The following is a 17,393-nucleotide window of genomic DNA, read 5'->3' on the forward strand; positions in this document are numbered from 1 at the left end:
TGTGTTTATGAGATAGACTGCCCCCCTTGCATGTCAGTAAATGTGATGAATGAGGTAACCTACACCCCTTGTATGTCAGTAAATGTGATAAATGAGATAACCTACACCCCTTGTATGTCAGTAAATGTGATAAATGAGATAACCTACACCCCTTGTATATCAGTAAATGTGATAAATGAGGTAACTTGCACCCCTTGTATGTCAGTAAATGTGATAAATGAGATAACCTACACCCCTTGTATGTCAGTAAATGTGATAAATGAGGTACCCTACACCCTTGTATGTCAGTAAATGTGATAAATGAGATAACCTACACCCTTGTATGTCAGTAAATGTGATAAATGAGATAACCTACACCCCTTGTATGTCGGTAAATACACCTGTCTGTGTAGTGCCTGTAGGCAAAGTGGTCTGTGACAAATGACAAATATCTGTTGAAATATCAGGACTAGAGTTATGTTAATGAGATGAGATGGATGGATCCCTTTTTTGCCTCCTAGTGTATGAGTTTCATGTATCAAGGAACTATGCATTTGTAACTCCTTCACTTTCTCTCCCTCATAACCCGTCCGCTGTGATTGGCACGAATTTGGCTTTTACTGGTAGCCCGGTAACATATACAGGTAACTCTCGATTTACGCGTGTTTGGTTTACGCGTCCAAAATCTAAATAAATGTTTAATTTAGGCGTTTTTTTTTCACTTATACGCGATATTTTGTGGAGTGGCCACCAGATGTCTCACGCAACTGGACTCACACGGCCACACAGCTGAGCTCAGTTCTTCCCGCGCGCCACTTGAACAACAATACAGTACCTACGCTGCCACGCTACTCAACAATAGGGGTGGGCAGGTAGCGGTACTAACGGTACCAGCAATACGGTACGGTACTGGTACCAGACAGCTCGGTACCGGTACCAATACTAGCCAGCCCCTCATGGTGTCCCTCATTTCTTCCTCACACGAGAGAGGCTGAGAATGAGTGCCCGAGTGGATATCTCGGTTCTGGTGACACGCGGCATGCAGCTGTTTGTTGTGTGGGTGTGGTTGTGTGGTTTGTAAATAATGCAAATGGCGGCCGGGCTGGGATTGCGTGAAATAACTCCTCGTACAAGACTCATGATGTACAGTTTCTGATATCATATTCACCCCATTATTCTCACTAATATTAATAATTAATAATGAACACATGGACATTTTTTTCCAATATGATTTTTTATGTAGCTTGTACTGCTCCTTAGTCATACAATCTTAAGCCACCTGTGACATCAAGATCAAGATCATACAGATGGAGCCCGACGGAAAAACGGGATAACAGCAAGGCATGGACGATCTTCCACCAATTTAGTCTTTGTATAGTAGTTATTAGATCGCCCTGTATTCTATGTTAACATATTATAGGACAGCTACGGACTATGAAGGACTATAAACAATAATAAAGGTAAGTTTGCTGTTGTTATTGGATGAGACGAAAAACAGACCCTTAAAAACATCCCAAAGAAGAAAAAAATCATTAAAAATTTGTACATTCAGCGTATAACGCGCAGGGCTAAACTTTCAGGCATTTTTTATGTGAAAAAATGCGCGCAATACGCCGAAAATTACGGTATTTATTTTTCGACAGAAACCTACCTCTTGTTTGATTTACATTGTTTTTGAATTACGCGACCTCGTCAAGAACGCAACACTCGCGTAAATCGAGAGTTACCTGTACTCCCATGTCCTTCTCTGCCTCTGTGGTGGATAGTGGAGTGTTTCCCATGTGGTATTGGTGTGCTGGATATCCCCTCCCAAGGTGCAGGACTTTACATTTTTCTTCATTGAATTGTAGCAGCCACTTTTTGTTCCATTCCTGTAGCTTGATGTCTGACTGTAGGAAATCTGCAGTCAACTGGTTAAGAAGATCAGAGAGTTTTAGGGTTTCTGCCCCTTAGTTCCAGGGTTTATTTCCCTAAGTTAAGCCTTCAGTAAATATTTAGTAGAGGTTTGCATAATTTCTTCTGGATGCTAACATTTTTTACCTGTACGGAATTTTATTATGTTAACAAAGATCTAGTTATTTCTCTATGAAGTGGCAGAAATACACAGCTGCTGGGAAGCATTGCATTGTTTCAGTCACAGCTTCATGTACAAAAAATATTAGTATTTCCACAGATAAATACCTAACTCCCTTGAAAAGCTGTTTACCTGTAAGGGATTATTTTAGGCAAAAATGGTTAAATTAGGTTAGGTAAAACTAGGCTAGATTAGGCTAGATAAGGTAAGGTTAGATTAGGTTAGGTAAGTAAGAGTTCAACAGATATCAACTCAAATTACCTAACCTCACTTACCTCATAATCTAACCAAACCTTTTATAATACAAGGTTTATGAATATGAAACTACACTATTAACAAGCTAAATTCATATATAGCTGATTTAGGAAATAAAAGTAGTTATGCTTCAGTACACTGTGTGGTATCATTTGCCAAGTCATCTTCCCATTTACACCTGTCACTCTCCTGCACCTGTGTATTGGTTTAACCCGGTGGTAGCAGCGGGGATCATGTTTCTTAACCCGTCCGCTGCGATTGGCATGGATTTGGCTTTCACTGCATGTAGCCTGGTAACTATACTCCATGTCTTTCTCTGCCTCTGTGGTGGATAGTGGAGTGTTTCACACTTGGTATTGGTGTGCTGGATACCCTTCCAAGGTGCAGGACTTTACATTTCTCTTCATTGAATTGTAGCAGACACTTTTTGTTCCATTCCTGTAGCTTAGTGAGTTCTGACTGCAGGAAATCCATAGTCAAGGGGTTAATTGTCCCTTTAAGTGAGAAAAATGAGAAAAAATCACCCCTCACACAAATGATTTCATAATATATATCAAAGCATTTGTGATCAGATTATGTATCATCTATTTTGGGGGTTTATATCATGGCACAAATTTGGACAGTCGCTGATACAAGGAAAAGCCACAAATTTGGCCCGTCACTGCTACTGGCTTAATCAAAGCCAGCCCTTCCTATATGCTCACTACAATCATTGCGCGGGGCCTTTGATCACTGGGGGGCCTAAGGATGTGCATAAAAGAAAAGAGAAAGAAAAATCGGGTCGGTGCCTTTATTATTCCCCCATGAAAAAAAGCTCTATAAACAGCATTAAACAAATTTAAGCAAAAAATATATATATATTTACTTTACATTGCTTAGGACAGGGATCTAATTTGTAGGGCGAGTACACAGGAAAAAAAAAGTGAACATAAGGCTAAATATGTTTTCATAGGAGATGTCTAAGTGGGGATGTGATAGAGCTATATAAAATGTTTTCAGATTGCGATAACTTAGATGTGGATACTTTCTTTACACTAGAGGAGGACAACTATAGATGGTCTGAGTCCCGCAGCAAAGTGTGCCAGATGTGTGACAGGGGTGTGGACGAGACATGTGGTGCTGGAATGTAAGAAGTATGACAGGGAGAGAACGAAGATGATGCAGGTGTTTCTGAGTGAGATGGGGCGTGGAGTGAACGGTAAGGGTGTGGACGAGACATGTGGTGCTGGAATGTAAGAAGTATGACAGGGAGAGAACGGAGATGATGCAGGTGTTTCTGAGTGAGATGGGGCGTGGAGTGAATGGTAAGGGTGTGGACGAGACATGTGGTGCTGGAATGTAAGAAGTATGACAGGGAGAGAACGAAGATGATGCAGGTGTTTCTGAGTGAGATGGGGCGTGGAGTGAATGGTAAGGGTGTGGACGAGACATGTGGTGCTGGAATGTAAGAAGTATGACAGGGAGAGAACGAAGATGATGCAGGTGTTTCTGAGTGAGATGGGACGTGGAGTGAATGGGAGGACGGTAAGGGAGTGGATGGTGCTGTTCAGCGGAGAGACGAGTGGACGAGTGATTCAGGCAGTGAAAGAGTTCCTGGAGAGCATGTGGCGTGCAAGAGGTCCAGTCCAGTCCAGTCCATTAGTAGGCGTGGGATTGCCTTTGTAACGGGTCCCACCAGGGGCGGATACAGAAGGGGGCCCAGGGGGCCCAGGCCCCCCAAAAAATCTCGAGTGTATGCGGATAGTGGGTACATAACTGACTCGCCTATAATGTGCTGCAACTATAATACGGAATGTGCCGTCGGCTGTAGGCATATGCAGGCGCGTATACGGGGGTGAGGAGCCAGATGGCCCGGGACCCCCGAAAAAAAATATTAGGATAACTAAAATATTTGAAATACCCATAACCTGTCAAGTCTTACGTTTTTTTGCGTGTCTTACGTAATTTCTGTGATTTTCAAGTCATACGGCGTAAGTTGAAAATCTTACGTTTTTTCTCCGCTTGCGATGTTTTTTTAATATGTTTGTTTGAAACAATTTGAAATATATCGTACGCGCCATATTTAAATTCATGTGAGCGTGCTGAGTAACGGCCTGTATGATTCGGACACTTTTTAGAAAAATATTTTTAGAAAAAGTTTAAGAAGTAGTGTAATTTTGTTGATCTCAAAATGTTCCTCCATCATTTGGCTCTTTAGGTTGCTAATATGACACTCGTAGCTATTTCCAGATTTCAGATGTAGGTGATGAAAGACAAGTTTCTAAATCGTCCGAACCATCCCCACCGGTGGTGATGGTTGACCAGGAGAATGGGATGGTATGGACACTCATAATACTCGCCATAATATTAATATAACTTAAGTTTGATTGTCTAATATACAAGATTATATATACTACAAGACATTTGTTTAAGGACAAAAGTATCCTCTCAGTGTTTAGAGGGGAAAAAATCAAAGGAGAACTACAAGAAATATCTCAAAAATTTTGGTATTATGTCTTCCTTCTCTTCTCACAAGTCGAGTCGAGATGAAGCAGACGGCCGCCAGTTTTCCCTCCTCACAGCTGCTGTCCACTTCCTCCGCTCTTCTGGATTCGCTGGAAATCTATAAAATGACACAGCATCTCTCCCGTGTCAGTTAGAACATCCAACCGCACATCGTATCCCATGACGAACACAGCACTTGTTTACCCGCCACCAAGGTTTGCTTTGATAAGTGACTACCACCACAAAATTTAGAATTTTTCGGTTGCTGAGGTAAGTTTTCACTCTTCTACATGGCCAGGGCACAACGGGCAAGTGCCCAGTGCCCCTCGCTCTAATGGGGCCCGCACTAATCTAACACTGTATATACTCGTACAGGGCCGTGGTACGCGTGCCAGGGGTGGAGGGGCCGGGGTGTCGGACGACCCCCATCTGCAAAAATGTCCACTTTCTGAGAGTCAAATGGAAAACTGGTACCTTTCTGTTGCATTTCTGGAGAACTCAGGATTTTCTTTATTTATTTTCAGTAAAGTTACTGAATCGTATATTGAATATTATAGAGCAAGATTTAGGACCAGTTGTAGTCCAATACAGCAAGTTTGTAAGCTCCCAACCAAACACAAAATACTATGAACATTCGTTGTATAATGTTTGGCGTTGATATAAAATGAAGGAAACTAGAAAACCATAAAGGAAATATCTTAAGTGTCTAGTATTGTATTGTGGTGAATATAGTTTGGTTTTGGCGTTTACAATGACTCTGTGTTGGACTGTCGAACTGAACTGTAGCTGTAAGACAGGGGAGAAAGAATCGGTGGAACATCCAATAGTAGAATGCTGCAACCATGAGAGGCAGTGAGGGGAGTTATTAGTAACACCAGGGAGGAGTGGGCTAAGAGGCTAGAGGACAACGGGGCCATCGCACGGTACGTGTTGGATGGAGATGCAGTGCTGGGAAAAAAGGGCACAAATGCTTGAATAAGCGCACGGATAAGCAATGTCAGTAAGTTATTCCAGCAACAAACTGAAAAGTAAAGTGTGATAGTATATTGCAGTGAAGAAAAATTAAGCTACACAGCACAATTGAAAGGAAAAGTGTGTGAATAAACAGGAGAGACGCCCGAGAGGAGGAGGACAGGTCAAAAGAAGAAGAGGAAGAATGTTTGTTTACATATCCGCCTAAAAATGCGTTCCATTTACGGCGCGAAAACCCGGACCTGGGTCTGGGTTTATCCCCGAACCTGGTTCCGGGTTTTGTGTCAAATGGAAGATGCTATTAATAGCCGATATACTAGTGTTTCAACCATTAACTCTGGAAGAAATTGTAGACAGAAAAAACTATATCACAACAATATGGAACAGAAGAAAAAAGAAAAGTGAACAAAACTTAAAGACAAAAACGCCAATCAAGAATCAAGAATCAAGAATAAGACACAAGTGGGAGCCATGCAGGGGCGGATCCAAAAAATCAATCTGGGTAAAATTTCATAAGTTAGCGACAGCCTCAAAACAGTGAAGACCAATGGATAGTGATGGCGGTTCTTTGCATAAAATCCGCAGCTCCCGAGCAATCAACGTATATGTGACAAATGAATTTTCTTATATATGTATATATATATATATATATATATATATATATATATATATATATATATATATATATATATATATATATATATATGAAGAGCAATCAATATATAAACTGGCAAGCAATAACAAGAAACAATTCAAATTGTACATCCAACCAGTGAAAAGGCAGATCTGAACAGGTGGAAATCATCACCATTCGAGCATTCAAAGAAAACTAACCGTTTATTTCGATATGTAAGCAGCAAATTAAGGGTGATCATAATACAGGTCATATATAAATTACAAACCTAACCTTTACAAAAAAGAGTTAATGTGTAAAATTAGACACAGCTGAAGATAAACAGGAATTCTTGTAGGGCTTATTTTACATGGGATTGAGGCAACACATTCGCAAAGATTGGCTGATCTAAAGAAATATCTTTACAAATTCACAAGTATTCAACAAGTGCCTCACTAAGCATGGGCGGATACAGGGGGGCCAGGGGCCCGGGCTCAAAAATCTCCGCCCCCGAGAAAATCTTGTGTATGCGGATAGTGGGTACAGAACTGACTCGCTTATAATGTGCTGCAACTATAATACGGAAGGGGAGCCAGATGGCCGGGCCCCCAAAATAATATTAGGATAACTAAAATATTTGAAATACCCATGATTTGAGAAAACAAAATATATTTAATATACCCCTAAAAAGCTAGAGAGCTGGGAGCGAAGCCGGCCGCCGCTAGATAGCTCTGGACGCTGTCCTCCAAACATTAAAAAAATCCTCCTCTATGGTTCCTTGGGCTTTACTATGCGGAGGTTGACGGGATGCTCAGGCAAGATTTAAATTTTTTCGGTGTCTGATGTAATTGTTCACTCTCCTGCAGGGCCAGGGCACAACGGGCACGTACCCAAGGTCCCGCGCTCTTAAGGGGCCCGCACTCGTCTAAAAATCTATATACACTCAACCCTCGATTTGCCGGACTAAAAGGGGGGAAGGCTTGTCCGGGAATGGCAAATGTCCGGCAATGGAAAATGTCCGGGGGTCTACCCCCTTGCCGGACTTTACACTATATGTACGCGAAACACAACCAAACCCCGGACTACACCTCGCATAGCTGTCCTATACTGTCCTGTAATATAATATATTACCTTCTACAACATGCACATATACAACACGTTGTGAAGAAGAGGTGTATCCACGACAAGCACGTAAGCACAACACTCGTGTGACGCGGCAGACTTGTGTACAGTCCAGTACTAGACGTGTATGTCCGCCCGCGCTGCCATCTAGTGCCCGATTTGCGAACTTTGTCTGGCGCGGTAGTTTGAAATCGACTTGTCCCGGACTTTTTTTTTTTTTTTTTTTTTTTTTTTACCCCACGGACTCTTGTCCGGCAAATCCGAAATCCGGCAAATGGAGGTCCGGCAAATCGAGGGTTGAGTGTACTCGTACAGGGCCGTAGTACGCCGTACTCAGGGGGGGCGGGGGTGTCGGACGACCGCCCCCCCCCCCTGCTAAAATGTCCACTTTCTGAGAGAGTCAAAACTAAATCTGGTACCTTTCTGTTGCATTCTTGGAGAACTCGGGATTTTCTTTATATATTTTCAGTATTTAAGTTACGGAGTCGTATATTGAATATTATAGAGCAAGATTTAAAGGCCTAGGAAAAAACTTTGTGACCTCATTCCTCACATGCAAGCAGAAAGTAAATTTTAGTGCAGGCCACTATCATCATTCGACACTTCGAAGAGGAAATAAGGGCAGACTTCCTTGCCTTTGTGCACACCCATGACCTCACCGGTAAAGGTTTAGTCGGGCTCGTTTTGCGCACCGTTGAAGACCTCGGATTGGACATGGCCAAGTGCAGGGGATGATGGGAAAATTCAAAGAGTGTGCCGCAGTACTCATGAAGAAGTACACCCTGGCCAAGCCAATCCACTGCCTTAACCACCGGCAGAATCTAGTACTGACGAAGGCGTGTGACGTCAAGGAAGTGAAGATCGCTCTTCAAACACTGACCGACGTGTACAACTTCGTTCATTCTTCGAATATAAGCTCTCTCCGCATCACAGAGGTTGTCAAGCTTGCCTCGGCCAAGCGTGAAAAGTTTGTTCCCCTGTGCCCCACCAGGTGGATTGAGAGGCATGCGCAGTGCTGGTTTTCGTTGAATGCCTGTCATCGCTGTTTTTCTCGAAGAAGAACTTGACGCCACAGCTGGGCTCCTTCTCATCGCCATACGTGTTCCCCGCTTTCTCGTTGGACTGGTTGTAGTGGAGTGTATATTGGTGCATACTCTCGAGCCGAGCCGAACTCTTCAGAGAAAAGATGACGACCTGGTGTCAGCCTATGCCACGATTCGTGGCATTGATACCACTTTTGCCAAGCTCAGAGCAGATGCGGAGAATCATATCCACGACGTGTTCATGAAAGCGGAAGAGTTTTTGGTCGAGGTGGGGTCATCGCATGACACCATCTCCGTGCCACGACTCTGTGGACGACAGACCCAGCGATCAAATGTCCCGTGCGAGAATGCTGAGGAGTACTACCGCTGGGCGGTGTACATTCCGTTCGTGGACCACGTCTTGGCTGAGTTGAAGAGTCGGTTTGGCGACAACACAGTGCCTGTCGCACTTCAGCTCAAGCAACTCCTAAAAGGCCTCGAAACGGATGTTGCGGCTGTGCTACGAGCAGCGAAGCTCTACGAGCTCGTCATCGCATCCCTGACACTCGTGAAGGCGCTGGGCATTATCTGTTCCGGTCTTCCAAACTATCAACGAAGCCCAGGCACACGCCAGCATCAGCATGTTCCCCAATCTCGCCATTCTCTTGAGGACTCTGTTGACGCTTCCAGTCTCTAACGCGGAAGCCGAGAGGTCTTTCTCACCACTGAAAAGGCTGAAAACCTATCTGAGGAGTACCGTCGGCCAAGATCGCCTGAACGGACTTGCCCTCCTTTGTGTCCACTATGATATCCCCATTTCAGTCGAGAGTGATAAGCAAATTCAGCGAAAAAAACCGCCGACTACTCTTTGCTTAGTGAGGAACTAGTTGAATACTTGGGAATTTGTAAATATATTTCTTTAGATCAGCCAATCTTTGCAAATGTTTTACCTCAATCCCAGTACCAGTTTTCCATTTGACTCTCAGAAAGTGGACATTTTTGCAGATTGGGGGGTCGTCCGACACCCCCGGCCCCTCCACCCCCTGGAGTGCGGCGTACTACGGCCCTGTACGAGTATATAGATTGTTAGATGAGTGCGGGCCCCATAATAGCTGGGAGCCCTGGGCACGTGCCCGTTGTGCCCTGGCCCTGTAGAAGAGTGAAAAATTACATCAGACACCGAAAAAATCTAAATCTTGCATGCATGAGCATCCAGTCCACCTCCGCATAGTAAAGCCCAAGGAAGCTATAGAGGTTTTGCAGCTGACGTCATCAGTGGGGGTGCGGGGGTAGCGCGGGCCTGCACGGCCATCTTGGTGGTCAGTGGTGGTAGTCACTTATCAAAGCAAACCTTGGTGGCGGGTAAACAAGTGCTCTGTGTTCGTCATGGGATACGTATGCTGTACGGTTGGATGTTCTAACTGACACGGGAGAGATGCTGTGTCATTTTATAGATTTCCAGCGAATCCAGAAGAGCGGAGGAAGTGGACAGCAGCTGTGAGGAGGAAAAACTGGCGGCCGTCTTCTTCATCTCGACTCGACTTGTGAGAAGAGAAGGAAGACATAATACCAAAATTTTTGAGATATTTCTTGTAGTTCTCCTTTTATTTTTTCCCCTCTAAGTATTGAGAGGATACTTTTGTCCTTAAAAAAATGTCTTGTAGTATATATAATCTTGTTTATTAGCCAATCAAACTTAAGTTATATTAATATTATGGCGAGTATTATGAGTGTCCGTACCATCCCACCTCCCTGGCAGAACCATCACCACGGGTGGGGATGGTTCGGACGATTTAGAAACTTGTCTTTCATCACCTACATCTGAAATCTGGAAATAGCTACGAGTGTCATACAGGAAATCCCCGATATACGAAAGCTCGATGTACGAAAATTCGGATATACGAAAGTGAAAAATATAGGACAATTTTCGGTTCACGAAAGACATGCTTCGCATACGAAAATAAAAGTGACAGTTTCGCCCACTGTTTCTGTCCCGATGTCTATATCGGTCGCGCTCGTCAACAGCAGCCTCACGCACTCGCAGTGATTAGGCAGCAAGTGTCCATGTCCAGTCCTCCTCTTCAACGCTCATCACTTAGCGTTGCCAGTTTGTGAACCCCTTGCTCGACTCGAATCAAAACACATCCCAGCCAGCGTGAGGAAACGTGAGGGTGATGGAGGGGGGGGGGGCTTGGAGGGTGGTGTACTGTTTTGGCGTGTTTCGGGCACGAGTCGAAACTGGCCTTTCACAGTTGGAAGTAAACATTGGCAATGTTAAGTGATGAGTTAGTGACGAAGTTAGAGGATTGTCCTAACATATGTAATGCATTTCTATAACAGTAAAGGAACAGGAAATGGTAATTGTTTTAATTATTTATGAGCCTTGCGTTTCATTGTATTGTGAGTAGTAAATTGCTTTTAAGCATTTTAAGCATATTTATTTTTTTTTTTTTTTTTTTTTGCTGGCGCTGGTCCCTAACCCCCCTATTTATTAACAATCCTATGGGGGAAATGGCTTCGATATACAAAAAATCGATAAACGAAAGGTTTTTTCAGTCCCTAACCCTTTCGTATATAGGGGATTTCCTGTATTAGCAACCTAAAGAGCCCAATGATAGAGGAACATTTTGAGATCAACAAAATTACACTACTTCTTAAACTTCTTTTTCTAAAAATATTTTTCTAAAAAGTGTCCGAATCATACCAGCCGTTACTCAGCACGCTCACATGAATTTAAATATGGCGCGTACGATATATTTCAAATTGTTTAAAACAAACATATTAAAAAAACATCGCAAGCGGAGAAAAAATGTAAGATTTTCAACTTACGCCGTATGACTTGAAAATCACAGAAATTACGTAAGACATACAAAAAACGTAAGACTTGACAGGTATGGGTATTTCAAATATTTTAGTTATCCTAATATTTTTTTTCGGGGGTCCCGGGCCATCTGGCTCCCCACCCCCGTATACGCGCCTGCATATGCCTACAGCCGACGACACATTCCGTATTATAGTTGCAGCACATTATAGGCGAGTCAGTTATGTACCCACTATCCGCATACACTCGAGATTTTTGGGGGGCCTGGGCCCCCTGGGCCCCCCTCTGTATCCGCCCCTGGAGGGAGCCGTTACAAAGGCAATCCCACGCCTACTAATGGACTGGACTGGACTGGACCTCTTGCACGCCACATGCTCTCCAGGATCTCTTTCACTGCCTCAATCACTCGTCCACTCGTCTCTCCACTGAACAGCACCATCCACTCCCTTACCGTCCTCCCATTCACTCCATGTCCCATCTCACTCAGAAACACCTGCATCATCTTCGTTCTCTCCCTGTCATACTTCTTACATTCCAGCACCACATGTCTCGTCCACACTCTTACCATTCACTCCACGCCCCATCTCACTCAGAAACACCTGCATCATCTTCGTTCTCTCCCTGTCATACTTCTTACATTCCAGCACAACATGTTTCGTCCACACCCTTACCGTTCACTCCACGCCCCATCTCACTCAGAAACACCTGCATCATCTTCGTTCTCTCCCTGTCATACTTCTTACATTCCAGCACCACATGTCTCGTCCACACCCCTGTCACACATCTGGCACACTTTGCTGCGGGACTCAGACCATCTATAGTTGTCCTCCTCTAGTGTAAAGAAAGTATCCACAACCAAGTTATCGCAATCTGAAAACATTTTATATAGCTCTATCACATCCCCACTTAGACATCTCCTATGAAAACATATTTAGCCTTATGTTAATTTTTTTTTCCCTATGTACTCGCTCTACAAATTAGATCCCTGTCCTAAGCAATGTAAAATAAATAAATATATATTTTTTTCTTAAATTTGTTTAATGCTGTTTATAGAGCTTTTTATCATGGGGGAATAATGAAAGCACCATCCTGATTTTCTTTCTCTTTTCTTTTATGCACATCCTTAGGCCCCCCAGTGATGAGAGGCCCTGCGCAATGATTGTAGTGAGCACATAGGAAGGGCTGGCCTTGATTAACCCAGTAGCAGTGACGGGCCAAATTTGTGGCTTTAACGTGTAGCAGCGACGGGCCAAATTTGTGCCATGATATAAACCCCCAAAATAGATGATACATAATCTGATCACAAATGCTTTGATATATATTTTGAAATCATTTGTGTGAGGGGTGATTTTTTCTCATTTTTCTCACTTAGAGAGTCAATTAACACCTTGACTATGGATTTCCTGCAGTCAGAACTCACTAAGCTACAGGAATGGAACAAAAAGTGTCTGCTACAATTCAATGAAGAGAAATGTAAAGTCCTGCACCTTGGGAGGGGATATCCAGCACACCAATACCACATGAGAAACACTCCACCATCCACCACAGAGGCAGAGAAGGACATGGGAGTATATTTACCGACATACAAGGGGTGTAGGTTATCTCATTAACCCGGGAACACAAACCTGGGGTGCTGTCCACCCCACAAAAAAAAAAAAACATTGGCAATTCTCCTGCATTAGCTCACAGCTCTTCAGCGATCCTTGCCGGGTTAGTCCGAAGGTTGCTCTTGGAGGTGGTGCACGTGTGTGTTTGGTGCTCCTTCTGTTGTTGATGTTATTCTTTTTTTCGGTGCAGCACGCCCCACGTTAGTGTTTTTGTACTATGTGCCATGTGTGTTATGGGGTGCATGACACCCCACTTTATGATATGCTGGGGTGCATACCACCCCAGGTATGTGTTTTTGGTACCTGTTTCTTTAAAGAAATTTTTTTTATTTAATTTGAATTTTTATCTCGAATTTTTGGGAAAACTTGAAATTTCAGTATTTTTCCATTATTTTTTTTTAGACCAGAAGAATTTAGTGAGTCAAGTAACTTTAACAACCAAAATGAAGAGGAAGGAGGCTAATTTCTGTGGAATTTTTCAAAAATACAATTGTTTGAAAGGAAACGTGTTTTTTCTCGATCCGAAAATGGGGTTAGCTACACCCCAGGTTTGTGTATGTGTGACAAAAACTGAAGGTTTGCGTTCCCGGGTTAATCACATTTACTGATATACAAGGGTGTAGGGTACCTCATTTATCACATTTACTGACATACAAGGGGTGTAGGTTACCTCATTGATCACATTTACTGACATACAAGGGGTGTAGGTTATCTCATTTATCACATTTACTGACATACAAGGGGTGCAAGTTACCTCATTGATCACATTTACTGACATACAAGGGGTGTAGGTTACCTCATTTATCACATTTACTGACATACAAGGGGTGTAGGTTATCTCATTTATCACATTTACTGACATACAAGGGGTGTAGGTTATCTCATTTATCACATTTACTGACATACAAGGGGTGTAGGTTACCTCATTCATCACATTTACTGACATACAAGGGGTGTAGGTTACCTCATTCATCACATTTACTGACATACAAGGGGGGCAGGCTATCTCATTTATCACATTTACTGACATACAAGGGGTGCAAGTTACCTCATTCATCACATTTACTGACATACAAGGGGTGTAGGTTACCTCATTCATCACATTTACTGACATACAAGGGGGGCAGGCTATCTCATAAATACATGGAACAGCTTGCGGGAAGAGGTGGTGGAGGCGTACAGTGCCCAACAAATGATGGAAAGGCAAAGGAATGTAGATATGGAGACGGGACTATTAGAGCTTAGACCGGGCCCGGTAAACTACAAACATGTGAATACAAATAGGTAAATACACACACACACACACACACACACACACACACACACACACACACACACACACACACACACACACACACACACAAAATGCCTTAATTGCCCATCTGGGTTATATTTTCTGTCCTTCATGCTAGTCAATGCTGCCCTGCACTGCCTACTCTCTCCCACATACAGCAGCACAACACAACACCTCAGAGGTGAATCTTCACATGTCTGGTAATCTCACCTCTGGTCATGAAACGCTTTCCACAAGCATCGCATTTGAACCCTTTGTGACCAGTGTGTCTTATGCTATGTCTCTTCAGGTATGACTTTAAAGAGAATTTTTTCCCACAGACTTCACATTCATGATTTCTCTCACCAGTGTGTGTAAGGATGTGTGTGTTGAGGTAACTCTTCCGATTAAATCTTTTCCCACAAACTTCACATTCATGATTTCTCTCACCAGTGTGTGTAATGATGTGTCTGTTGAGGGTACTCTTCAGATTAAATCTTTTCCCACAAACTTCACATTCATGATTTCTCTCACCAGTGTGTGTAAGGATGTGTGTGTTGAGGTAATTCTTCCGATTAAATCTTTTCCCACAAACTTCACATTCATGATTTCTCTCACCAGTGTGTGTAAGGATGTGTCTGTTGCGGGTACTCTTCTGATTAAATCTTTTCCCACAAACTTCACATTCATGATTTCTCTCACCAGTGTGTGTAAGGATGTGTCTGTTGAGGTGACTCTTCTGATTAAATCTTTTCCCACAAACTTCACATTCATGATTTCTCTCACCAGTGTGTGTAAGGATGTGTGTGTTGAGGTGACTCTTCCGATTAAATCTTTTCCCACAAACTTCACAGTCATGATTTCTCTCACCAGTGTGTGTAAGGATGTGTGTGTTGAGGTAACTCTTCCGATTAAATCTTTTCCCACAAACTTCACATTCATGATTTCTCTCACTAGTGTGTGTAAGGATGTGTGTGTTGAGGTAACTCTTCTGATTAAATCTTTTCCCACAAACTTCACATTCATAATTTCTTTCACCAGTGTGTATAAGGATGTGTCTGTTGAGGGTACTCTTCAGATTAAATCTTTTCCCACAAACTTCACATTCATAATTTCTTTCACCAGTGTGTGTAAGGATGTGTGTGTTGAGGGTACTCTTCTGATTAAATCTTTTCCCACAAACTTCACATTCATGATTTCTTTCACCAGTGTGTGTAAGGATGTGTCTGTTGAGGGTACTCTTCTGATTTAATCTTTTCCCACAAACTTCACATTCATAATTTTTTTCAGCAGTGTGTGAAAGGCTATGTGTCTTGAGTTCACCCTTCTTGCTGAAACTTTCCCCACAAACTGCACAATCATGATTTCTTTCAGCAGAAGGAGTGAGTGTCTTAGTCAAAGTCACCCTTCCCAGGGAGGCTTTTCTCACACTCCTGGCTCTCATGGTTTCCTGAACCAGTGTGTGCAAGGCTGTGTCTGATGAACTTCCTCTCCCCTATCAAATTGTCCTACAGTCCTGACACTCAACCTTTCCCTTTCCTTTATGGCTGGAGAAGGCAGCAGCACGGTGGTGGTGGTCCTTCTCATCAGGCCTTGGTCCTCACACCAGTGACAGTCTGCTCCGCTGCTCCTGGCCACTCAGGCTGCAGGCCAGCCTTGAGGGCGAGGGGGCAGCAAGTCTTCCTCAACGCTACACTCATGGCCAGTAGTCCTTCCTGGTGTGTGGGAGATGTGTTAGGTCACATGTTCTATCAAGGTACAGGCAAGCCCCCTTAACAAACAATTATACTGCTGAGAAGCTGTTCACTAGGCAAAGTTTTGTTGTGCCAACTCATTATAACGTAGGTTAATTGGAGTGTGCTTACAGAACCCCAACTTTTCCCCTTTCACTCATACTGACCACTTATTTGCACAGTAAGAAGCCGTAGCTACTTGTGCACTCCCTGACTCCTCAGCGACACACCTGCACACCACGGTACTGGACTGAACACTGGTGGCTGGGTTGACGTGCATGATCACTGTGTGTGTGAATCACCTCATATGTGACCGTCATCACCTGTAGTACTGCAGGACACTGGCCTTTACCGACACCCTCCACCACTCACTGTTAGGTGTTAATGTACTCAAATTTAAGTGGGATTCATTAACCTGTACAGCCACGGCTCTGAGCCGTTGCTTGCATGTGTAATGCTCAGCCCCGACGACAGCTCTCAGCCATTGCCATTTCTTGACCCTGTAGTTTCTTACATGATGCCACACGGCTGTAATATTCACACACCTTATGACTCATGATGCGGAGCAAGTGTACACTGCTTGGCTATTTGCCTCCATGCTTTATTTTATTTATTATTTTATTTTTTAACAGCAAAGGAGACAGTTCAAGGGCAAAAAAAGGAAACAATAATGAAAAAAAAAGCCGCTACTCACTGCTCCTAAAAAGAGTCCAGAGGAGTGGTCATTCATAATTCTATGACCTATAAATTTAACATATTGCCCAAAAATAACATTCCAAAAAAAAGTGAAACTAAAAAAACGCTACATTTCCCTAATGAAGGCACCAGCGCCAGGCAGTGTTGGCTGAGTGTGTTGAGTTGTGCCACACGTGGAGTTCACACGTCCCCCTAAATGTTCCTGCCTGGGAAGCCCTATTGCCTGTGTCATACTTGATATGTCATAATTACTATCGTATCCAGAATTCCAGCCAATTGGGAACAGTTCAGGAATTAACCCAGTAGCTGCGGGGATCATGTTTCTTAAAGGCCCCTCTAAGCGAGAAAAAGGAGAAAAAAATCATTACTCACGCAAACCATTTCATAATAGATATCAACGCATTTGTGATCAGTTTTTGCATCATCTATTTTTGGGGGTTTATATATCATGTGAAAAATTTGGCCCATCGCTGGTACACGGTAAAGCCACAAATTTGGCCCATTGCTGCTACTGGGTTAAGCATGGGAAAAACACAAACGTACCTCACGCACCAAGGGCAGAATGCTAACTGAAATGTCACGGCCATACAGCAACGTATGTCTAACAGATTTCCTTCCGCGACTCAAATTAACCCCCCCCATTTTTTTTTTTTTTTACAACAAAGGAGGCAGCTCAAGGGCACAAAAAAACGATAATAAAAAAAAAGCCCGCCAATCGCTGCTCGTAAAAAATGAATCAGAA

The 17,393-nt window shown here is 43.2% G+C and overlaps 1 protein-coding gene across 10 annotated transcripts in view; it reads right to left on the minus strand.

Moving 5' to 3' along the window:
- LOC126980737 (zinc finger protein 724-like) overlaps positions 1–17,393 on the minus strand; it is a 106,515-nt gene that overhangs the window by 73,689 nt on the left and 15,433 nt on the right. For 3 of the 10 annotated variants that reach the window (XR_007733485.1, XR_007733484.1, XR_007733486.1), the window contains exon 3: positions 13,746–15,937. Coding sequence is in view for 3 of the 10 variants with exons in the window: in XM_050831020.1 (XP_050686977.1) it covers positions 14,419–15,666 (1,248 nt within the window). In the remaining 7 variants the exon portion in view is untranslated. Of the gene's footprint in view, positions 1–13,574; positions 15,938–17,393 lie in introns of those variants that run through there. The other 7 variants (XR_007733488.1, XR_007733490.1, XR_007733487.1 and 4 more) reach the window with 4 other exon arrangements.

This window comes from Eriocheir sinensis, chromosome 45, assembly GCF_024679095.1.
Source record: "Eriocheir sinensis breed Jianghai 21 chromosome 45, ASM2467909v1, whole genome shotgun sequence".
NCBI classification, from domain to species: Eukaryota; Metazoa; Arthropoda; class Malacostraca; order Decapoda; family Varunidae; genus Eriocheir; species Eriocheir sinensis.